Raw genomic sequence first — 24,621 nt, forward strand, 5'->3', positions numbered from 1 at the left:
TCTCACCCACCCCACTCCGGGAGAAGACACAACAGCCATAAAGCTCCAGGACAAATGCGAGGAGCCTCAGGAAACGGGGAGAGTTCGGGGAAGTTAATGAGACTCAGCGGCCAAAATCACACCACGTGATCTGGCGTCACAAAGCGGAGGGCGGGACGAATCTGCGGCACACAGCCACACGTGACCTGACGGCGGGACTTCAATTTCAATTCTGTGGAAACAGACAGCCTGGGCTCCTGGTTTGGATCGTTCAATGCAGATTAAGTGAAGTCGACACATTTCTGACGAGCCCAGATAGTTTGGAAACAAATGAATTCCTGGTCCTCAGTTCGGGGCTCACGGCCAACGTCGGATCTCCCCGCTCGGGATCAGTCTCAATACTCACCGATGGGAAAGTGATACCTTCGGCCCGCAGACAGTGATCCCGACATAAGAGACGAAAATCTTTCACGAACACACAGCCGACCCACTTCAGCTCGGAGCGGAGAGGAAAACACCGTCCACCCGGAGACTGTGAACATGCGCGAAGAGATTGTTACATCATCGGGAGGCGGGGCCTCGGAAACAGACACGCAGATGCTGCCCATCCGCGGTTAAATGGGAGGGGCAAACGGGATCACGTGTCAGGATTGATTGACCCCCCCCTCCCCCCCACAGGCAGAGACTCCAGCTACTCATTAGTTTGTGGAAAGAAGCAAACTTGCCGCTCACATCTCCTCTCACCTTAAATGTATTAGACATTTCAACCCCCAGGAAAAATATATCCCCTCTATCTATTCCTCTCGTAATCTTATAAACGGCCATCCAGTCTCACCCCAGCCTGCGCCGCTCTTGGAAAAACAACGCAAGTTTGTCCAGCCTCTCGTTATAGCTCATGCCCTCTAATCCAGGCAGTATCCTGGAAAACCTCTTCTGTGCTCTCTGCAAAGCCCCGACATCCTTCCGAGAATGGGGGCGACCAGAACTGTATGAAACACTCCAGATGTGGGCTAACTAATTTATAAAACTGTGTTACGAAATGTAACGTTTTAGAATCGAACCAGCAGCAATAGAGTTCACACTGGAGTCTGGTTTTGATGTTAAAACCATTCTCTTTACTAGTATCTACTTATGATGTAGTGACATAATGAAATAAAGGAAAGTTAACAGTGTTATGTGTATATATGTGTAAATAAAACTCCCAGACTATCGAGCGTGAGGGAACAAAGCTCAGAGTCTTGAGTTGGTAAAGTAGGAAAGTTCAGTAATCCACGGAATAAATAATGGTGGAGAGATATTTGTAATCCAGGGTGAAACGTAGAGAAACGGCCGTTACTTCAAAATAACCGTCGACGAAGTTCTTATCCGTTGAATCCGTCACAGACGAGTTATCAGCGAAAGTGACCTGTCACAGGAATACCGTCTTCCAGGGGTTACCACACAACATACCCAGGCAAGGGTTAACACAAGATATTCCACAATCCACTCCTATGGATTATACGAGGTGACAGCCACACACGTTCGTTGTGATTCCGTGTCCCGATGATCAACCCACTCTTGTGCGCATAGGAGAGTTCCAAGCCTCAGCTGCGACTAACTGAAGCTATCAGCTTTTCCAATCTCTCTCTCTCTCTCTCTCTCTTTAGACTGACCGACCGCCTGTCTGCAGATCGCTCTCTCTCTCTCTTCTGGTTCAGTCCACAGTCAGCGCTGTCAGCCTGTGACTGACGTCATAGTCCCGCCTCCTCATGCCGGCGCTCTTAAAGAAACAGTCACAGTACGACCGCAGGCTCGTAACAGCTGCAACACAACTTCCCGACTTTTTGAACTCAATGCTTCAACTAATAAAGACAACCATGCCATTTGCCTTCTTAACCACCCGATCAATCTGTGCAGTCTCTTTCAGGGAGTCTAAGATCCCTCTGATCATCAACACTGTTCAGGGTTTTGCATTTAACAGTGTACTGTCTCATACATTCGACCTACCGAGCTGCCAAGATGATCATCACTAATCAAATCTCACTGAGATTTCTCAGGTCCTGTTGAATTTATTGCCAAGTGCACAAGTACAGGAAGGTACAGGTACAGAGAAACACTGACTTGTGGCAGCATCACAGGCAAGTACATTCAGATAACACACGGAACACAAATTATACGATTCTCAGTCAGTAACAATCTGTAAATATGTTTTATGTCATTAACAATATATAAAATACACTGTGTCATGATCGATATTAAAATGTGCATTTTGTGTCAATAACAGTCTTGGAAATGTTGAATTTGCTCTCTGTCTCCATTCCTCCTGTAATCCACAACCAACTCCTTTGTTTTTGTCACAATATGGGAGAGGTTGTTTTCTTGACACCACTGTGTCGGGGTGATGACTTCTTTTCTATACGCTGCCTCTTTATTATTTGAGATTAGGCCAGTCAGTGTAGTGTCATCAGCAAATTTAATTAGCATATTGGAGCTGTGGGTGGCGACACAAGTCATGGGTATACAGAGAGTAAAGGAGAGGGCAAAGAGACAACCCTGTGGGTTATGTGTGCTGAGGGTCAGAGAGACAGAGGAGATGGAGCCCACTCTTACCACCTGCCGGCGATCTGACAGCAAGTCCAGGATCCAGCTTCACAAGGCAGGGTGAAGGCCGAGGTCTCTGAGCTTCTTGTCGATACTTCACGCTTTCGTATGGCTACTGCTCTGCCCATGACTGCAAGGAACTGCAGAGAACATCAGAGAAACAAGCCTCCCCTCCATGGACTCTTCCTACACTTCCCCTGCCTTGGAAAAGCAGGCCATGTACTCAAAGACCCTCACAACCTGGACATTCTTGCTGCAAACCCGCTCCCCCATCGGGGAAGAGATACAAAAGCCTTAAAGCGCGAACCTCCCGGCTCAAGGACGGCTTCCTGTCTGTGGTTATAACCCAAATGAATGATAAAATGGACTCGACCTCACAATGTAACTCGACATGTCTTTGCACCATATGTCTAGTGATTGTTTTGACAGTTTCATTTTTCATTTTTAGAATTTTTTTATTGATACATAATCTTCTACATCTATAAAATGATACAAAGCGTCAATAGATTAATATGTATTCAATTAATAAAGCTAAAAAAATGATCGTAAAATATAAAAATGGAAAATATATATATAGAAAAATAAGGGGAAAAAGTACCCCATCTACCTCGGAAAAAACCCAGTAACCACAAAAAAGGGGTAAAAATCCATTAGGAATGAACCCTCCGGAGCAATACGTTTGACCATCATCTAAATTTTTTAAAAAAGAATCATCAACCGTCATTTCATATTTATAGAAAAATAAAATTGGACGGAAACCATACAGCATAATTCAAATTAAATGATAATATTTGGCAAAAGAACCCCATCTTCTCCCAAAATCGAATCGAGTATCAAAAGTTCTACTTCTATTTTTTCCAAACTAAGACATAACATTCCTTGAGAAAACCATTCAATTAATGTAGGGGAAGAAATATCTTTGTATTTTAATAAAATAGTCCTTCTTGTCAGTAGCGTAACAAATGCAATTACATGTTGATCTGAAGATGAAATTCCCTGAATATGATGTGGAGCTATTCCAAATAGAACAGTCAATCTATTAGGTTGTAAATTAATTTTCAGAGCGTTAGAAATTGTAGAAAATAAAGATTTTCAAAACGATTTTAATGAAGAATATGACCAGAACATATGTGACAAAGTAGCTACTTCAGTTTCACATTATCACAGCATTTGTCTGTAGTAGGAAATATTTTAGATAGTCTCTCCTTTGTAAAATAATAACGGTGAACTGTTTTAAATTGAACTAAACAAGGGTTGGCACATACAGAAGAAGAATTTACGTTTTTCAAAACTCGAAGCTAATCTTCATTAACAAGGGTCATTTTAAGTTCTCTCTCCCAATCTTGTTTAATCTTTAGTGATAGGTTATCTTTTTGTAACAAAAATAAATTATAAATTCTGCTAATAGAACCTTTCACTAAGGGATTCAATTTCAAAATGGTATCCAACAAATCAGATTCTTGTAAATATGGAAACTTAGGTAAACATTGTGGTAAAAAATGTTTCACCTGAACATATTGCAAAAAATGTGTACGAGCGAGAGGAAATTTGTTAATTAACTCTTCAAAGGTCATCAATCGACCATCACAAAATAAATCTGTAAAAGAATGGATCCCTTTATTTTTCCATAGGAGAAAATTGGGGTCAGTTCTTGAAGGTTTAAATGGAAAGTTTCGATATAAAAACTATACAACGTAAATTGTTTAAAATTTTAAAAATAATTACGAAACTGAACCCAAATCCGTAGGGATAGTTTACTAACCGGGTAAAGATTTAAACTTGGAATTTTAGAGAGCTGTAAAGGTAATGGAGCTCCTAAAACTAAAGTTAAATAAAATTGTTTAACAGCTTTTAATTCCAAATCAACCCATAATGATTTTTGGTTCTTATCAAGCCAATATAACCAAAAATATAACTCTAATATTCACAGCCCAATAATACAGTCTTAAATTAGGAAGTTCAAGTCCACCATCTTTTTTTAGAATTTTGTAAATGATACTTATTAATTCTTGGTCTCTTATTGTTCCAAATAAAGGAAGAAATAAGAGACTCAATTTGATCGAAATTTGTTTTAGTTAAAAAGATAGGTATATTTTGGAAAATATATAAAAATCTAGGTAAAATCATTTTCACAGCATGAATACGACCAATTAAAGAAAAAGTAAGTGGATTCCATCTAGAAAATTGTTGTTTCATGGAGTCCATTAAAGGAACTATATTCGCTTTATAAAGATCTTTATTTTTTAGTAATAATAATACCTAAATATGTAAATATATTAACTATTCTAAAAGGAATATCATTATATATACTAACAGGGACATTTAATGGAAACAATTCACTGTTATTCAAGTTAAGTTTATATCCTGAAAATTTACCGAAATCTTTAAGCGTTTCCAAAAGAGAAGGAATTGATTCCTCAAGATTTGAAATAAAAACCAAAAGATAATCTGCTTAAAGAGAAATCTTATGTATGGTTCCATTCATAGAGATGCCATGAATATTTTTTAGCTTCACTTAGTGTTATAGCAAAAGTCTCCAATACAAGATTAAAAAATAAAGGGCTTAATGGACATCCCTGTCTAGTGCCACGAGAAAGTGAGAAAAAAGACCTGCAGTTATTCGTAATGACAAGCTCAAGGACGGCTTCCCGTCTGTGGTTAGAAGCCAAATGAATGATAGAATGGACTCGGTCTCACAATGTAACTCGACGTGAACCTGCACCATATGTCTATCTGCACTGCACTTTCTCTGCAGCCATAATGCTTTGTTACAGTGATTGTTCTGTCGTATATCAGCTCAATGTACTGTTGTAATGTATCGATCTGTGTGGATGGTACGTCAGGCAAGATTTTCATTGGAAGTTCAGTACGTGATGATAGTAAACAAATTCCCCATTTCAATTGTGCGGAAATATTAGACAGGCTGAGCTTCTGCTCTGGAGCCACAGAAAGAAACTGAACTGCTGTCATTTCTGAAATGAACTGAACTGTTGTCCAGCCTTTCGTTATAACTCGTGCTCTCTAATCCAGGCAGTATCCTGGTAAACCTCTTCTGCGCCCTCTCCAAAGCCCCGGCATCCTTCCCAGAATGGGGGCGACCAGAACTGTATGAAACACTCCAGATGTGGTCTAACTAGTTTTATAAAACTGTTGTTACGAACTGAAGCGTTTTAGAAACGAACCAGCAGCAATAGAGTTCACACTGGAGTCTGGTTTTGATGGTAAAAACACTCTGTTTATCAGTATCTACTTATAATATAGTAACTTAACGAAATAAAGTTAACAGTGTTAAGTGTATATATGTGTAAATGTAATTCCCAGACTATCGAGCCTGAGGGAACAAAGTTTAGAGTCTGGAGATGGTAAAGTAGGAAAGTTTAGTAATCCACGGAATAAATGACGGGACAGAGATATTTGTAATCCAGGGTGAAATGTAGAGAAAAGGCCGTTACTTCAAAATAACCGTCGACGAAGTTCTTATCCGTTGAATCTATCCACATACGAGTTATCAGCGAAAGTGACCTGTCACAGGAATACCGTCTTCCAGGGGTTACCACACAACATACCCAGGCAAGGGTTAATACAAGATATTCCAAAATCCACTCCTATGGATTATACGAAGTGACAGCCACACACATTCATTGTGGTTCCGTGTACTGATGATCAACCCACTCTTGTGGGCATAGGAGAGTTCCAAGCCTCAACTGCGACTAACTGAGCTATCAGCTTTTCCAGTCTCTCTCTGTCTCTTTAGACTGGCCAACTGCCTGTCTGCAGATCGCTCTCTCTCTCTTATGGTTCAGTCCACAGTCAGCGCTGTCAGCCGGTGACTGACGTCATTGTCCCGCCTCCTCACGCCGGCGCTCTTAAAGAAACAGTCACAGTACGACCGCAGACTCGTAACAGCCGCAACACAACTTCCCGACTTTTGAACTCAATGCTTCAACCAATAAAGACAAGCATGCCATTTGCCTTCTTAACCACCCAATCAATCTGTGCAGTCTTTCTCAGGGAGCGATGAACTTGGAGTCTAAGATCCCTCTGATCATCAACATTGTTCAGGGTTTTGCATTTAACAGTGTACTGTCGCATACATTCGACCTACCGAGCTGCCAAGATGATCATCACTAATCAAATCTCACTGAGATTTCTCAGGGCCTGTTGAATTTATTGCCAAGTGCACAAGTACGGGAAGGTACAGGTACAGAGAAACACTGACTTGTGGCAGCATCACAGGCAAATACATTCAGATAACACACGGAACACAAGTTATACAAAATATCGGTCAGTAACAATCTATAAATATGCTTTATGTCATTAACAATATATAAAATACATTGTGTCATGATCACTATTAATAAGTGCATTTTGTGTCAATAACAGACTTGGAAATGTTGAATTTGGTCCCTGTCTCCATTCCTCCTGTAATCCACAACCAGCTCCTTTGTTTTCGCTACAATGAGGGAGAGGTTGTTTTCTTGACACCACTGTGTCGGGTGATGACTTCTTCTCTGTAGGCTGCCTCGTTATTATTTGGGATTCGGCCGATCAATGTCGTGTAGTCAACAAATTTAATTAGCAGATTGGAACCCGCCACTGCAGCCCCACAGTGCACTATGTACTGATTGCAAAGCTACGAAATTGCATGTGAATAGCCTCCCCTCCCCCAACTCCACTCTTTCTTCGTCACCAGTAGACTGGGACATCTCACATCTCGCTGCCTCCGCCTGGATATTAAACTGTGAACAACTGTGGTCAGGGACTGATCTCTGGGGTACTCCAAACGCTACCTCCTTCCAGTCTGAAAACGGCCCACTCATCCAGCCACACACAACCGGCAGTTTATCATCTCCAACGAAAAAGCCTAATCACCTACTCCTGAGGTTCAATTCCATTGCTGACTCTGAGTTTACCACCATCAAATGCCAGGAGGGACATAATAATCAGAAAGTCTCTAGTCACAGCCGTGTAAATAAAATGTGATCTCAGTAGGTGTGTGGCGCATGCTCAGAATGCGAAGGAGACAGACAAACTGAGCCAAGTCACAGACTGATGAAGGGGAGGAATGATCCATTTTGATACAGAGAGGGAAGCAGAGAGTTTGATATTGTGCCTGATGCCGGAACTGTGACCAGTTAGAAGATGAAGTCTCGTCCCCCCAAATTGTTTTGAGTTGTGACAGTGTTTTTCTCAGAAGGCACCATGACGAATAAAATTATCTGAACTGAAATGTTGTCCTTCACCCACTGACGTGGTTTGTAAACTTTTAACAGTTTAGAAAAGTCAAAAGATTTGAGTATGGCAATCACAAACACGTTAGTTGCTTTGTGATTGCTCGTTAGTTCCGCTGTATCTGTCAGTTCACCAGCGCTTGAATGCCGCCGATCCTTGAATGTGGAGGCGGAGATGTTGGAGAAGACAGCGTCCCACTCGCTCCAAGGAGAGCCCGAACACGTGCCCATGTCCGTGATCTGATTGGATACATCGCCATGACGTCATAGCAGTGAGATGTCATTCACTGGCTCTCATTTTGGAAGGGATTCAGTCGGCCATCGCATATACACCAACAGCTTCGCACTGGGAAGCGGCCTTTCATCTGCTCCGTGTGTGCGAAGAGACTCATTCAGTTAACCCACCTTGTGATGCTCCGGTGAGTTCACAATAAATAGAGGCCACATTTCTGTCCGGAGTGAGCAAAGAGTTTTACTCAATCATCCCAGCTGCTGCAACACCAGCAACTTCACATCAGGGAGGAAGTTCAAATCAGCTCTGTGTTAAATGTTTAACCATCACGGTGACTGAACGCAGCTGCAGGTTCATGAGGGACTGTTACTGTCAGATTCTGCAGTTCTTGCGGCTGCTCATCGCACCCAGGACTGAACTCTAGTCAGTGAGCATTGAAGGAGTCTGTTCCGCTGATGTTAGCCTTAAACTAGACTGGTGTTTAATATTGTGTATCTGTGAAAGGTAAATCAGTTATGTATCAAATCCCGTGTCTCAGGTACTTACAGTCTCTATCACACTCACTATGTACACTAGAGAGGCCACTCGGCCCATCTGGTTTCTGCCCATGTTTCTGTTCCGTATCAGTTTATGAAAATCTATCCCTGCCGTTCCCCTCTCACTCTCCCTGAGATGACAGGTTGCAAATAGTCACCACTCCGTGGGATAGGAGATTTACCTTGAATTCCATAGAATCACAGAAATCTTCAACACATTAGAGACCCTTTTGCCCACAATGTTGTGCCGACCATGTAACCTACTCTAGAAACTGTCTAGATTTACCCTACCGCATCGCCCTCTATTTTCCTAAGCTCCATGTACCTATCTAAGATTCTCTTAAAAGACCGTATTTTATCCGCCTCTACCACCGTCGCTGGCAGTGCGTTCCACACACACACCACTCTTTGTGTAAAAAAACTTAGCTCTGACATCTCCTCTGTACCTACTTCCAAGCAGCTTAAACCTATTCCCCCTCGTGTTAGCCGTTTCAGCCCTGGGAAAATGCCTCTGACTATCCACACGACCAATGCCTCTCATCATCTTATACACCTGCATGAATTCCCTGCATGATTTTCTCCAGGCTGAATAAGACGATGAGCTCACTGTGGTTGTGACGTTCTTCAGGGCTCCGGACGAAGATGGTTAAACTCCTTCTTCTCCGCTCTTTTCAACGTTTTAGGTCACTCTCACTAATTTCAAAGGTCTTCGCTTCGAACTGCTGGGTTGTTACAATGCACCTCTGAAGTCTGACAGCAGACTAGCGAGTGAATCTTCGATGGAGCAGAGTCAGAAACCAAGTTGCCAGTCAGGGATTTGGGGCTCCAGAAAGAGATGGGGCCTGGTGTTTTCAAGGAGGAGGAAGAAGAGGAATCGAACCTGCAGGATGTGGCTACGAATGAAAGATCAGACACATTTGGAAACTGCTTGATTGTAAAAAAAAGGGTGTTTAATTTCTGCAAAATACTGGAGGAAATCAACAGATCAGGCAGCAAATGTGTTGAGGGATAAATAGACAACGTTTAGGCCGAGCCTCTTCAGCATGCCTAGACTGTGTACTCCGCTGCTTAGTTGCTACCTGAACTGCACAGTTCCTCCAGCATTTTGTGTTTGTGTGTGTCTGTGTGTCTGTGTGTCTGTGTGTGTGTGTGTGTGTGTGTGTGTGTGTGTCTGTGTGTCTGTGTGTGTGTGTGTGTCTGTGTGTGTGTGTCTGTGTGTGTGTGTGTGTGTGTGTGTGTGTGTGTGTGTGTGTCTGTGTGTCTGTGTGTGTGTGTGTGTGTGTGTGTGTGTGTGTGTGTGTGTGTGTGTGTGTTTGTATTCCTAGCAACTGCAGAATCTCTTGTGTTTTATATCTGCCTCTGCCAGAGGGTTGTACGAGAAGCATTAGATAAATAGAATGCCTGTTGATATTGAGTATGTTGTTTCTGGGAGCCGCTTTCTACGTTAAAACAGCTGCTGAGTTCTCTACACAGAAAAAAACCCCGAGGTGTGGACATGAAACCGGTGCTAGCAGGAATGTTTAAAGGCACCGCGATTGCTCATAAAGCCCTGGGTTTAAAATTTCGCTGCTTCTGAAGCAACGATCAAACGCGCAGGCATCAAGGTCGATGACGTCACCGAATAGCACGCATGCGCGCCGTACACAAAGGAGCTCCGGAGGATCGGTAAAGGTAGGGATGATTTTCCGGGCTGCTGTCTTAAACACCCACTGAGGGACATTTGCTGTGAACTCTGGACATCATAGTCCGCAGTCCCGGGACAGTCCTGCTCTCTTCCCTATCTCTCAGCCCCACGATCCGTACACCGGCCCCGGGGAGCTTCCGGCTAATGAGGGAATGGGAACCGATGGATCTCTCAGACAGAGCTGAGCTCCAGCTATCTAAATGCAAGGATTAGGAACTCGGAGAAAGGGAACAAACATCTTTTACATCTCCATTTGAGAAAATCACCTTTGTTCTTTCTCCAATCGTAAACAAGAGAAAATCTGCAGATGTTTGAAATCCAAGCAACACACACAAAATGCCGGAGGAACTCAGTATGAGTACTCTTTTCAATAGATGCTGCCTGGCCTGCTGAGCTCCTCCAGCATTTTGTGTGTGTTGCTTGAGCTACCTCCTCTCGTTCTGCACTTTTCTACCGGTGAGAACATGTTTTGTCCCATTCTCTCTGGGTACGTAATGATATCAAACACCTTTGCCCTGGGCAACAAGTAGCTTTCACATCACAAATGTGCCAGACTCCAGTGAGACAGACTACTGCCCTTCCCTTCATATTCATTGGCCCTGCCATCACTGAGTTCACCACCATCTGTCACTTGGGGGAGGGTTCAGGGGAAATAGTTATGTACAATACAGAAACTGGTGTTACAGTATTGTGGTGATGCAAAATTTGCTGGAGAATTTGCAAGTGGGGAGTGATATTTGGAAATCGGACATTTGAAAGTATCATTTAGCAAGCAAATCACATATGCAAAAGTTCTAGTGAGAAAATCCTTCATAACCCACAACAGGCCTGTTACATAGTTTGTGTGAGAGTGCAGATGAACTCGATCAAACCCAGAGGAGATCAAAGTTCTTATCGACAGTGATTTGCTAGCTGTTAAAAGAAATACCTCCCTATTTAAAATTCAGTGTGGACGTCTTGTTGTCAGTGGGTAATAATTGCACAGCACAAGGCGTTTCGGCACACCGGTCATTACAAATTAGATGGGACACTGGTGGGAAGGTGGGGTGACCTCCAGTGCCCCTGATACCCTCACATGCAAGATGTGCATCCAGCTGCAGCTTGTAACCCTGCACTTTAAGGAGCTGAAGCTGGAAATGGATGAATTCTGGATCATCTAGGAGTTGGAGGGGGTAATAGTTATAACATCAAGAGAGGTGAGTTACACCCAAGGTGCAGGACACATTAAACTGGGTGAGAGTAAGGAAGGGGAATGAGATTAAATAGCCATCACAGAGTACTCTTGGGGCCATCTCATACAACAACTGGTAGACCACTTTATAAACTGTTGGGGGAGTTTACCTGGCAGAGCAAAGTCAAATGTTCGGAAATTAAAACTAGCAGAGATCTAATATTCTAGTGGTAAGGCTAGCTGTTGCTAGTGCATGGTGGGGAGGGTGTGTGGTGAAACTAAATTTGCAGGGGGGAATTGGAGTCAGAATGTCAAAACAGATGGTGAAGTGGGTGAAATGAATTGACTTATATCATTCATATACATGAGGAGTGGAAATCTTTATATTACTTCTCCATCTAAATGTGCAATGTGTAATTTATGATAAATGGTTTGTACATAGGGCAGTGGTTATAACAGAAACACAATGTATCAACATAAATTAATCAGTCTGTTGGCCTGGTGGAAGAAGCCGTCCAAGAGCCTGTTGGGCCTGGTGTTTATGCTGCGGTACCGTTTCCCGGTTGGTAGAAGCTGGAACAGTTTGTGGTTGGGGTCACTTGGGTCCACAATGATCCTTTGGGACATTTTACGCACCTGTCTTTGCAAATGTACTGAATGGTGGGAAGTTCACATCTACAGATGTATGGGGCTGTCTGCACCACTCTCTACAGAGTCCTGTGATTGAGGGAAGTACAGTTCCCATACCAGGCAGTGATGCAGCCAGTCAGGATGCTCTCAATTGTGCCCCTGTAGAAAGTTCCTAGGATTTGGGGCCCCATCCCTAACTTCTTCAACCATCTGAGGTGACAGAGGTGCACGGCCACATACTACACAGCCAGTATGTATAGACCACATGAGATCTTCGGTGATGTTTATGCCGAGGAACTTAAAGCTGTTCACCCTCTCAACCCCAGATCCATTGATATCAATAGGGGTTAGCCTGTCTCCATTCCTTTTGTAGTCCACAACCAGTTCCCTTGCTTTTGTGACATTGAGGAAGAGGTTGCTTTCTGGACACCAGACAGACATTGTTCAGAACTCAGATAGAGTCAGCAGACAAAAGGTTCAGCAGGGTGCAATGACTGTGCTGAGCTGTGTCTTTCACAATGCAAGAAGCATCGTAGGAAAGCCCGATGAACTCAGGACAGGGAATTGTAGCCATTATTGGGACTTGGTTGCACCCAACACTCTGAGAGATTTAGAGGAACAAACTTTGCAGAGATTGCAGGCTATGCTAAGAAACAAAGGTTGATATAGTAAGCGATTTTAACTTTTTATATATATAAGGACTAAATGGGGTAGAGTTTGTCAAATGTGCCCTTAATCAGGACATAAAATTCCCGACGTAGAAGTGTGCAATAAGCTGTTAGGAAATGATCCATTGTTAGTGACTGAAATTAGTGTATGGAAACACTTCGTATCTAGCGATCGTAACAACATAAGATTCCAAGTAAATATGGGGAAAAAAAGCGGGCTGGATGATGGGTTGAGATTCTAAATTGGAGAAAGGTCAATTCTGATGGTATCAGAAAGATGTAACAAGTGTGGATTGGGACAGGCTGTTTTTCTAGAAAAGGAGTACTTGTAAGTGGGAGTTCTTCAGAAGTGAGGGTGTAGAGTTTGTATGTGCCTGCCAGAATACAAGTTGTAAGGTAACCGGTGCAGGGAACCGTGGTTTTCAGGAGATATTGAGGCCTCAGATATTGTTCCTCTAAATGTCTCAGACTGCTGGGTGCTACCAAGACTCATTAATGACTACAGTATCATGATGCCATGCCCTGAGCTCATCTGACTTTTTGTTTAGTCAGCTTCTGATGGTTTCTAAAAGCTTCCTAATAGTTTTTGCTCTTTTGTTTGCCCTGTCTTTGGTGTTTCTGTTGGCTTTGTCTTCTTATCCAGCCACAGTTGTGTCCTCCTGCCTCTTCAATGCTTCCACTTCTTTGGAATGTATTGATCACTGAGCTCCCAAATTGCTCCCAGAAACTCCAGCCATTGCTGCTCCACTGTCACTCCTCCCTTTTCCCTTCCAAACAAGTTTGGCCAGCTTCTCTGTCATAGAAATGGGGAGACGTTCAGTACAGAAACAGGCTATTTGGCCCATTTTGTCAATGCCAAAAAAACATTTAAGCTGTCTAATGCAACTACCTGCACTGGAACCATCGCCCTCCATACCCCAACCATCCAGGCTCCCATCCAAACTTCTCTTAAGTGGTGAAATTGAGCTCATGTTCACCACTTGTGCTGGCACCTCATTCCACACTCTCACGGCCAATTCAGTGAAGAGGTTTTCCACATGTTCCCCATAAATTTCACCTCCCCACTTAACCCATCACTTCTGGTTGTCATCACACTTAACATCAGTTGAAAAAGCCTGCTTGAATTTACCCATTCTATGCCCTTATATTTTTTCTACACAGGAACATAGAAAACCTACAGCACAATACAGGCCTTTTGGCCCACAAAGCTGTGCCAAACATATCCTTACCTTGCCCATAGCCCTCTACTTTTCTAAGCTCCAGGTATCCGTCCAGGAGTCTCTTAAAAGACCCTTTCGCTTCCGCGTCCACCAGGGCTGCTGGCAGCCTGTTCCACGCACTGACCAATCTCTGTGTAAAAAAAAATAACTTCTATACTTCTAACAATTCCTCAATGCAATGTATAATTTCCTTGTCTCTGTTTAGTGCATTTTTTAGGTGTATAAGTTGATGAGGGGCATTGATTGTGTGAATAGTCAGAAGTTTTTTCTCAGGGTTGAAATGGCTAACTTGAGGGGGCATAGGTTTAAGGTGCTTGAAAATAGATACCGAAGGTGATGTCATTGCTAATTTTTTTTTGCACAGAGAGTGGTGGGTGTGTGTAATGCACTGCCAGCAGCGGTGGTCAATGCAGATACAATAGGGTCTTTTAACAGCCTCTTAGATAGGAATATGGAGCTTAGAAAAATAGAGGTCTATGCACTACGGAAATTCTACGCAGCTTCTAGAGTAAGTTACATGGTTGGCACAACATTGTGGGCTGAATGGCCTGGAACAATAGCCAATAGACAGTACCTGCTGGAGTAGGCCATTCGGCCCTTCTAGCCAGCACCGCCATTCACTGTGATCATGGCTGATCATACACAATCAGTACCCCGTTCCTACCCTCTCCCCATATCCCTTGAATCCACTATAAAAGCTCTATCTAACTCTCTCTTGAATGCATCCCGAGACTTGATCTCCACTGCCTTCTGGGGCAGAGCATTCCACATATCCACCACTCTCTGGGTGAAAAAGTTTTTCGGCATCTCTGTTCTAAATGGCCTACCCCTTCTTCTTAAACTGTGGCCTCAAGTTCTGGACTCACCCATCAGTGGGAACATGCTTCCTGCCTCCAGCATGTCCAATCCCTTAATAATCTTATAAGTTTCAATCAGATCCCCTCTCATCCTTCTAAATTCCAGTGTATACAAGCCCAGTCGCTCCAATCTTTCAACATATAACAGTCCCGCCATTCCAGGCATTAACCTTGTGAACCTGCGCTGCACTCCCTCAATAGCAAGAATGTCCTTCCTCAAATATGGAGACCAAAACTGCACACAATACTCCAGAACATGCTGTAGATTTCTATGTTCTACGTTGAACAGCGAAATAACTTTTTTTCTTTAATCTGTGCAGGGTCCATGATTTTATTGACACTTTTCCACACTCCCATAGAGCCTTTGTCCATCTCCTGAGTAAACAGAGATGAAAAAAATATTTAAGATCTCCCCCATCTGCTTTCGCTCCACACGTGGATTGCCATTCCGGTCTTCCAGAGGACCAACTTTGTGCCTTGCAATCCTTTTGCTCTTGATCTATCTCGAGAATCCCTGTGGATTATCATTTCTGCAGGACAACCTCATGCCTTCTTTTAGCCATCTGGATTTATTTCTTATGTGTTCTCTTGCATTTCTTATACTCCATAAGAAACTGCCTGCCTATCCCTGTTATGCAATTCCATTTTGTGCTTTACCAGGGTCTCAATATCTCTTGAAATCCAAGGTTCCCTACAGTTTCTATCTTCACTTTTTATTCTGAGAAGCAAATACCCACTTTGTACTTTAAAAATTTGGCTTTGAAGGACTCCCATTTACCAAGCACACCTTTGCCATAAAGCAGCCTGTCCCAGTCCACAGTTGCCAGATCCTAGTATCTTAATTCCAGATGTTGATCCATGCCCTGAACACATCTACCTTTCCTACGCTGCTCCTTGTATTGAAATATACAGGGCGCAGCATATTCACTGCACCATGCTCAACGTTTTCATTCCTGACTTTGTCTGAGGACTGAACAACATCTGTCTCCACAACCTCTCCACTCTCTGTTCTGTTATTCAGGCTCCCATTCCCCCTGCAACTTTAGTTTAACCCCCCTTACCCCCACCTCCCAGCATGCAGATCTATCACCCCTTTGGCTTTCCTCTCCCAGATCAATAAAAAGGAGGTGTTTACCAGGTACAGGCAGATAGGAACAAATGGGGTACTTATGAAATACAGGAAATTCAAGCGAACACATATGAAAGAAATCAAAGAAGGCATGAGCTTGCCTGGGCAGGGAAGGTGAAGGAGAATCCTCAGGGATTCTGCAAATATGTTAAGAGCAAAAAGATTGCAAGGGATAAAATTAATCCTCTGCAAGATCAGAATGGTAATCCATATGAGGAGACAAAGTAGATGGGCAGATTATTTTTGCATCCGTATTTACAGAGGAGATGGACACAGAGTCTATAGAAGTGAGGCAAAGCAGCATCAACTTCATGGACCTTGTGCAGGTTACAGAGGTGGAGCTGTTGGCTGTCTTATGGCAAATTAGCGTGGATAAATCTCCAAGGCCTGACAGGTTGTTCCCTGGGATCCTGCGGAGGACAAGTGCAGAAACTGTCCGGGCACAAGCACAGATATTTAAATCATCCTCCGCGACAGGTGAGGTACTGGAGGATTGGAGGACAGCCAATGTTGTTCCACTGTTTGAGAAAGGCTCTAAAAATAAACTAGGAAATTGTACATTGGTGAGCTTGACATCAGTAGTGACGTTATGTGCAGGAACCGGACATATAAGTATTTGGATCGATGTGGACTGATTAAGGATAGACAGCATAGCTTTGTGCATGGTAGGTCATGTCCAACCAATCTTATAGAGTCTTTCGAGGAAGTTATCAGGAAAGTGTTAGCAAGACACTTGACAAAGTCTCATAAGGGAAGCTGGTCAAGAAGGTTCAGTCACTCAGCATTCAAGATGAGATAGTAAATTGAACGAGACTCCATCTTTGGGAGAAGTCAGAGTGTGGTAGCAGATGGTTGCCTCTCTGACTGGAGGCCTGTGTCTAGTGGTGTGCCACAGGGATCAGTGCTGGATCTGTTGTTGTTTGTCATCTATATCAGTATTCTATATGATAGTGTGTTTAACTGGATTAGCAGATCTGTAGATGAAACGAAGATTGGTGGTGTAGTGGTCAGCAAGGAGGACTATCATGGCTTGCAGTGTGGTCTGGACCCGCTGGGAAAATGGTTTGAGAAATGGAAAATGGAATTTAATGCAGACAAGTCTGAGTTGTTGAACTTCGGTCTGACCTACCAAGGGAGGTCTTTCACGGTGACTGGTCAGGCACAGAGGAGTGTTATAGAAGAAAGGGACCTGGGAATACAAGTCCTTAATTCACTGAAAGTGGTATCATGGTTAGATAGAGGCAGAAAAAAAGATTTCAGCCCATTGGCTCTGATGAACCAAATACTGACGATAGATGGATGTTATGTTGACTTATAGAAGACATTGGTGAGGCCTAATTTGGAATATTGTGTGCAGTTTTGGTCACCTACCTACAGGAAAGATGTAAAAGAGTTTCAGAGAGTTCAGAGAAAATTCACAAGGATGTTGCCAGGTCTGGAGGACTTGGATTATAAGGAAAGATTGAACAGATCAGGACTTTATTCCCTGGAATGTAGAAGATTGAGGGGAGATTTGATTACGATAGAGGGGCATAGATAACGTAAATGCAAGCTGGCTTTCTCCACTGAGATTGGGTGGGACGACAACAAGAGACCATGGGTTAAGGGTGAAAGGTGAACCGTTAAGGGGAGCATGAGGGGAACTTCTTCACACAGACGGTCATCCGGGTGTGGAATGAGCAGCTAGCACAAGTGGTGCATGCGAGCTCAAGTTCAACATTTAAGAGGTTTGTGTAGGTACCTGGATGGTAGGGGTATGGGAGTGGGCAGTTTATATAGTTTAGCACAAACCAGTTGGCCCAAAGGGCCTGTTTCTGTGTTGTAATTTTCTATGACTGTGACAAGAACCTGAAATAATACAAAAATTTACTCTACGTCATCTCAGCAGAAATTTTGTATATGGCATTAAAAATGTGGCACTTTAAGTTAATAATACATACAAGAAAATCCCAGATGCACGTCAAGAAAGATTATTTGCATGAGACTGTTTCTATTACTGTGGGGCCAGACAACCATGCAGCTCAGCAGGAACAGGGAATAATACTAATGGAGAGAGTCAAACTGAGCCAGGGTACAAATTGGAGATGGCAAAAGTGCCCCATTCTTATAGAGACAGGAAGAACATCAGAGAATTGATGGTCATTCCAGATACCAGCACTCTGCCCAGTCAGGAGATGATTTCAGATGGATAGACATACTTTATTGATCCCGAGGGAATTTGGATTTTGTTACAGTTGCACCAACCAAGAATAGAGTAGAAATATAGCAAAATAAAACCAAAAATAATTAAATGTTAATAAGTTATGCGAAGTGGAAATAAGTCCAGGACCAGCCTATTGACTCAGAGTGTCTGACACTCTGAAGGAGGAGTTGTAAAGTTTGACGGCCACAGGCTGGAATGACTTCCTATGACACTCAGTGTTGCATCTCAGTGGAATGAGTCTCTGGCTGAATGTACTCCTGTGCCTAACCAGTACATTATAGAATGGATGGGAGACATTGTCCAAGATGGCATGCAACTTGGACAGCATCATCATTTCAGACACCACCGTCAGAGAGTCCAGTTCCACCCCCACAACATCACTGGCTTTACGAATGAGTTTGTTGATTCTGTTGCTGTCTGCTACCCTCAGTCTGCTGCCCCAGCACACAACAGCAAACATGATAGCACTGGCCACCATAGACTTATAGAACATCCTCAGCATCATCTGGCAGATGTTAAAGGACCTCAGTCTCCTCAGGAAATAGAGACGGCTTTGACCCTTCTTGTAGACAGCCTCTGTGTTCTTTGACCAGTCCAGTTTATTGTCAATTCGTATCCCCAGGTACTTGTAATCATCCAACATGTTCACTCTGACCCTTTGGATGGAAACAGGAGTCACCGGTGCCTTAGCCCTCCTCAGGTCCACCACCAGCTCCTCAGTCTTTTTCCCATTAAGCTACAGATGATTCTGCTCACACCATATGACAAGTTTCCCACCGTAGCCCTGTACTCAGCCTCATCTCCCTTGCTGATGCATCCAACTCTGGTAGAGTCATCAGAAAACTTCTGAAGATGGCAAGACTCTGTGGTGTAGTTGAAGTCCGAGGTGTAGATGATGAAGACAAAGGGAGACAGGACAGTCCCCTGTGGAGCCCCAGTGCTGCTGACCACTCTGTCTGACACACAGTGTTGCAAGCGCACATACTGTGGTCTGCCAGTATTTATCTGTCCAACTTGGGATTAACCTCGCTGTAACAGTGTGATACCAGATCAAAGCTTGGCAACTCAAGTAATCTCATCTGAAATGTTGTCCTAAACCGATTGATGGATTTTGTAAATCTTTTTACAGGTTAAAAATGAGATGGAATTTGTCTCCAGGAAGCTCAAACACGGCACAGCAGTTTTGTTGTCTCTGTCTAGATATTTAAGAAGTGGAGCGAGGGATTCAATCGACCATCCTTCCTGCTCAGACTGTGGGGAGGGATTTACTCGGTCATTTGACCAACTGGCACGCCCGTCATTTTACACAGGAGAAAGGCCGTTCACTTGCTCAGACACTGGGAGTGGATTCACTCGGTAATCTCAATTGAAGGTACATCAGCAAGTTCACACTGGGCAAGGCCATTCATCTGTTCTGTGTGTGAGAAAGGATTCAGTTGGTCTTCCCACCTGTGGACGCACCAGTCAGTTCACACCACACTGGGCAGAGGCCGGTCATCTGCTGAATTTCTGGGAAAGGATTCACTCAGTCATTTGACCTAATGGCTCACCAGCAAGCTCACACCGGGGAGCGGCCGTTCACCTGCTCAGTCTGTGAGAAGAGATTCACTCATTCTTCCACCCTATGGAAACACCAGCGACTTCACACTGGGGAGAAGCCATACACTTGCTCAGTCTGTGGGAAGAGATTCACTGAGTCATCCACCCTACTGGTACATCGGCGAGTTCACACTGGGGAGAAGCCGTTCACCTGCTCTGTCTGTGGGAAGGGATTTACTCGGTTATCCCACCTACAGAGTCACCAGCGAGTTCACACTGGGGAGAGGCCTTTCACCTGCTCAGAATGTGGAAAAAAATTCACTGATCCATCCAACCTAAAGAGACATCAGCGAGTTCACACTGGGGAGAAGCCGTTCACCTGCTCAGAATGTGGGAAAGGGTTCACTGAGTTATCCAACCTACAGAGTCACCAGCGTGTTCACACTGGGGAGAAGCCGTTCACCTGCTCAGAATGTGGGAAAGGATTCACTGATTCATCCACCCTACAGAGTCATCAGCGAGTTCACACTGGAGAGAAGCCATTCACCTGCTCAGAATGTGGGAAAGGATTCACTCATTTATCCAACCTACGGAGACATCAGCGAGTTCACACTGGGGAGAAACCATTTACCTGCTCAGAATGTGGGAAAGGATTCACTGAGTCATCCACCCTACTGGTACATCAGCGAGTTCACACTGGGGAGAAGCCGTTCACCTGCTCAGAATGTGGGAAAGGATTTACTGACTCATCCACCCTGCATAGTCACCAGCGAGTTCACACTGGGCAGAAGCCTTTCACCTGCTCAGTGTGTGGGAAAGGATTCACTCGGTCATCCAACCTACAGAGTCATCAGCAAGTTCACACTGGAGAGAGGCCATTCACCTGCTCAGTCTGTGGGAAGAGATTCTCTCATTCATCCACCCTACAGAATCACCAGCGAGTTCACACTGGGGAGAAGCCGTTCACCTGCTCAGTCTGTGGGAAGAGATTCACTCAGTCATCCCAAGTACAGAGTCATCTGCGAGTTCACACTGGGGAAAAGCCGTTCACCTGCTCAGAATGTGGGAAGGGATTTACTCAGTTATCCCAACTACTGAGTCATCAGCGAGTACACACTGGGGAGAAGCCATTCACCTGCTCAGTCTGTGGGAAGGGATTCACTGATCCATCCAACCTACAGAGTCATCAGCGAGTTCACACTGGGGAGAAGCCATTCACCTGTTCAGAATGTGGGAAGGGATTTACACAGTCATCCCAACTACTGAGTCATCAGCGAGTTCATACTGATGAGAGACCGTTCCCCTGCTCAGTCTGTGGGAAGAGATTCACACATTTATCCACCCTACAGAGACACCAGCGAGTGCACACTGGGGAGAAGCCATTCACCTGCTCAGACTGTGGGAAGAGATTCACTCGGTCATCCGACCTACAGAGTCATCAACGAGTTCACACTGGGAAGAAGCCGTTCACTTGTTCAGAATGTGGGAAGAGATTCACTCATTCATCCACCCTACAGAATCATCAGCGAGTTCACACTGGGGAGAGGCCATTCCCCTGCTCAGAATGTGGGAAGAGATTCACTCGATCTTCCACCCTGCAGAGACATCAGCAGGTTCACAATGGGGAGTGGCCATTGTTATGAATCCCTAGGTTTCATTTGCTGTGGACTGTCATTTTAAGAGAGAGACAGAGATTAAGAAGGTGAATCAGTCTGACTTGCAGCTTATTTACATCGCTCGCAGCTTGTTTAGTTTTAACGAAGGACACAGACACTCAGAGTCAGACGGAGACGAAGGAGGAGAAACGGAAGGATCGAAACCGGGGAACTGGTGGCCAAGGGTCTGATGCACCATCAATAACTCTTGGAGACGTGAGGCGAGATATGGGCTTTTATTAGCTGAAAGATAGAGCACTTATCAGCAGCAGAGCAGCAAGAGATCAACACACACATCCCGGAGACTGAGGGATGAGCTGTGCCTCCAATCGCCTTTATACAGGGGTCTGTCAGAGGAGCCACAGGAGCAGTCAGCAAGGGGGGGGGGGGGTGTCCAGACAGGTATATGTAGTTCACCACATGTCACTGTTTAGAACTTTCCTATGCCCACAATGGTAGGTTAATTATCAATTCACCATACTTCAAATGTGTGGTTGTGACCTTGTCTGATCCATTGGAGTGAATCTGTTTTGGGGTATCCTGTGAAGACCACTGATGTGTTAACCCTTGCCTGGGTGTGGCGTGGTCATTCATTTGAAGACGATACCCCTTGTGACAAGTCACTTTCGGTGATAATTCATATGTGGATTTGGAATGATGACAGATAAAATCTACAGTGACTGTTCTCTCATTTTACCACCATAGAACCTGTGGAATTCGACATAATTGCCTTCACTTGACATTTATCCTGGATTACAAATATCTCTCATCATCTATTCTGTGGATGAACTGAACTTTCACACTTTACCATCTCAAGACTCCAAGCCTTGTTTCCCCTGAGCTCAATAGTTTGGGAGTTATATTTACACACACATATATATATATATATACATAACACTGTTAACTTCCGTTTATCTTGTTTAACTTGAAATTTTATAAGTAGATTATATTAAAGATAGTGGTTTTAACATCAAAACCAGACTCCAGGTGTAGTCTATTGCTGCTGGCTTGTTTCTAAAGCATTATGGTTCATAACAAATTTGGGGGCTATTGATCGATTAATTATCGATTTGACTGGGGAAATCCCTTTTGATTTATTTGTGTGTGGAAATCAGCAGCAATGGATACTGATAAATTTCTGGAAGCGCCAACCCCTGAGGCATTAGGAAAAGCCAAAAAGAATGAATTGCTGACTGTTGCAACTGGGCTGAACTTTAAGGAGTAAGGGGGTGTGAAGGACCAGGGTAAGCATAAAACTGGGAGAGCAGGTAAAGTTAAAAAATATATGGGTTTTATTATATAATCTAGGCGTCCAACCCCTTTTTCAGAGACTGGGATCCCTGGTTCAATCGGTAATGATGTTGTGCATTTCAATGTGTTCACCTCACAGTCCTCGATTCTCTAAATGAAAGGGTTATCACATTTGATCTTTCTTCATATGATGACCCCACAACTCCAGGGATCAGTCTGGTGAATCTTCATTGCACTCTCTATAACAAACATTCTCTCACCTCTTTGTTAATCCTCTGTGGAATTAATTTCCATTTTCTGCAGCCCCGTGTTGCCCCAACCACTCACCTCCCACCCCTGTCAGTATTTCCACCTTCCCAATTCCTCCCTCACATGGATCCACCTCTCACTCCACATCTCTTGCCCCATCCGCACTCCTCACCTCTTTTTTCTGACTATTTCTGTCCACTCTCAGTCCGGAGGGAGGGTCTCAGCCTGAAATGTTGACGGTCCATTTCCCTCCACAGATGCTGCCCGACCCACTGAGTTCCTCGGACAGTTTGTTCTTTGGTCTATAAAACCTGAGTTAGTATGGGGAGTGGGATTCCAAGTACAATCTCAACACAACACACATAATTGTCACGTTTCCCGGACCATTGGCCCCACTTGGAGGTCAACAGTCTGCCGGTGTTTGCCCCGCAATGTGGTGAATCCCTCTGCTCGCCACCACCGTTGTCTCAGACGGTTCCACAGATTTCCACCGGGACAAACATCCTGTCCGCCCCCTCTCTCACCATTTTCATCCTTTCAATAAAATCCCCCCTCTTCCGGGGAACCGGCATCTCCTCCTACCTCGCGGCGATACATCAGACTCCGGCCGCAGGAGACTCTTCAGAAACGCCCCAACTTCCCTTGGAGGGAAATGGAAATAAATCAGAAAGTGGACATTTACTCCGCTCTGATGGGGAGTTCGAGGTCGGAGCAGGGGTAACGCCCTCTCGGCTTGTTCGCCTCTGCGACGGGTGGTAATGAGTGACTGACATCGCTTTGCACTAATGGGAATAGCGCAGCTCCTGAATTCTGTGCTGTCAGCGGTGAGGGAGGGAGTCGTTATGTGATAATTAGCCCAGCTGTTAAACTGATAATGCTCGAGCTCACTAGCACGTGGATGACACCGCGCACGTGACGGCAGATCCCGGTGTCAGGAGCGGGGGGGGGGGGGGGGGTCGTCGTGACGTCACTTGTGGTGGTGCGCTCGCATTTAAAAGCACCTTAATGGGCGTTCCTTGTGATTTCGGTGGGACAACAACATTAATCACGGGTTTCATCACTGAATCCAGTGTTGTGGGATGTAAAGTCCCCTGTTATGTGTCCGGCGGTGCCGTGTTGTTGGTGGAGTGGGCAGCGTGGTGTTTGTCTCGATTCGGGTCACAACACCAGAATTGCCAGCGGGGTCCACACACAGTGTATTAGTCAACAGAAAACCTCTCGTCCCTGCAGTCTCCGTCTCCTGGTAAACTCAACACCCTGACAGTGTGGACCATAGGTCTCCTTCCTCACCCACCCCGTTTTTATTCACTTTATGAACATACAATCAAACCGTGCACGGTATATACTCTGTGCATATACGTTGTTACTATTGTGTTGTGTTGTATTGGAGCCGGAGTAATAATTATTTCGACCTCATTTACACGTGTCTGCTGGAAATGGAATTAAACAACCCTGAATCTTGAAGAAACATTTCAGCAGGCTGCAGCGTCACATTTCTGTCTCTCAGCGTTATTGCGGTAGAGCGCCACCTGGTGACAATGGAGTCCACAAATCAGGGGGTCCTGTTATTGTGGTAAATCACCAACAAGTGGCAGTGTTATCCACAAAAGGGAGAGGTTTACAGCGATAAGAAGGGGTGTAGGGGCTGGAAGCCAACTGCAAGTGTATGAAGTGCCAGACCTGCCCCAAACCACTCTCCTCACCACTAGTCAGGGTCCCAAACTGTCGTTACATATGAGGCAACTTTTCAACATCGTGCCTGTTGGGGTCATCTACTGTTTCCAGCTTTCCAGGTGTGGCCTCCTCG

General features: G+C 44.4%; 2 protein-coding genes across 2 annotated transcripts in view; one reads left to right on the forward strand and one right to left on the reverse strand.

Moving 5' to 3' along the window:
* Positions 1–22,182, forward strand: part of LOC140721732 (uncharacterized) — a 77,998-nt gene extending 55,816 nt beyond the window's left edge. Inside the window, 1 exon segment of the mRNA XM_073036527.1 lies at positions 19,665–22,182. Coding sequence (XP_072892628.1) covers positions 19,665–21,302 — 1,638 coding nt within the window. The 3' untranslated portion in view covers positions 21,303–22,182.
* The window catches only part of LOC140721733 (NACHT, LRR and PYD domains-containing protein 3-like), a 943,069-nt gene that overhangs the window by 468,468 nt on the left and 449,980 nt on the right, over positions 1–24,621 (reverse strand). The window lies entirely within an intron of this gene.

This window comes from Hemitrygon akajei, unplaced genomic scaffold, assembly GCF_048418815.1.
Source record: "Hemitrygon akajei unplaced genomic scaffold, sHemAka1.3 Scf000060, whole genome shotgun sequence".
Taxonomy (NCBI): Eukaryota; Metazoa; Chordata; class Chondrichthyes; order Myliobatiformes; family Dasyatidae; genus Hemitrygon; species Hemitrygon akajei.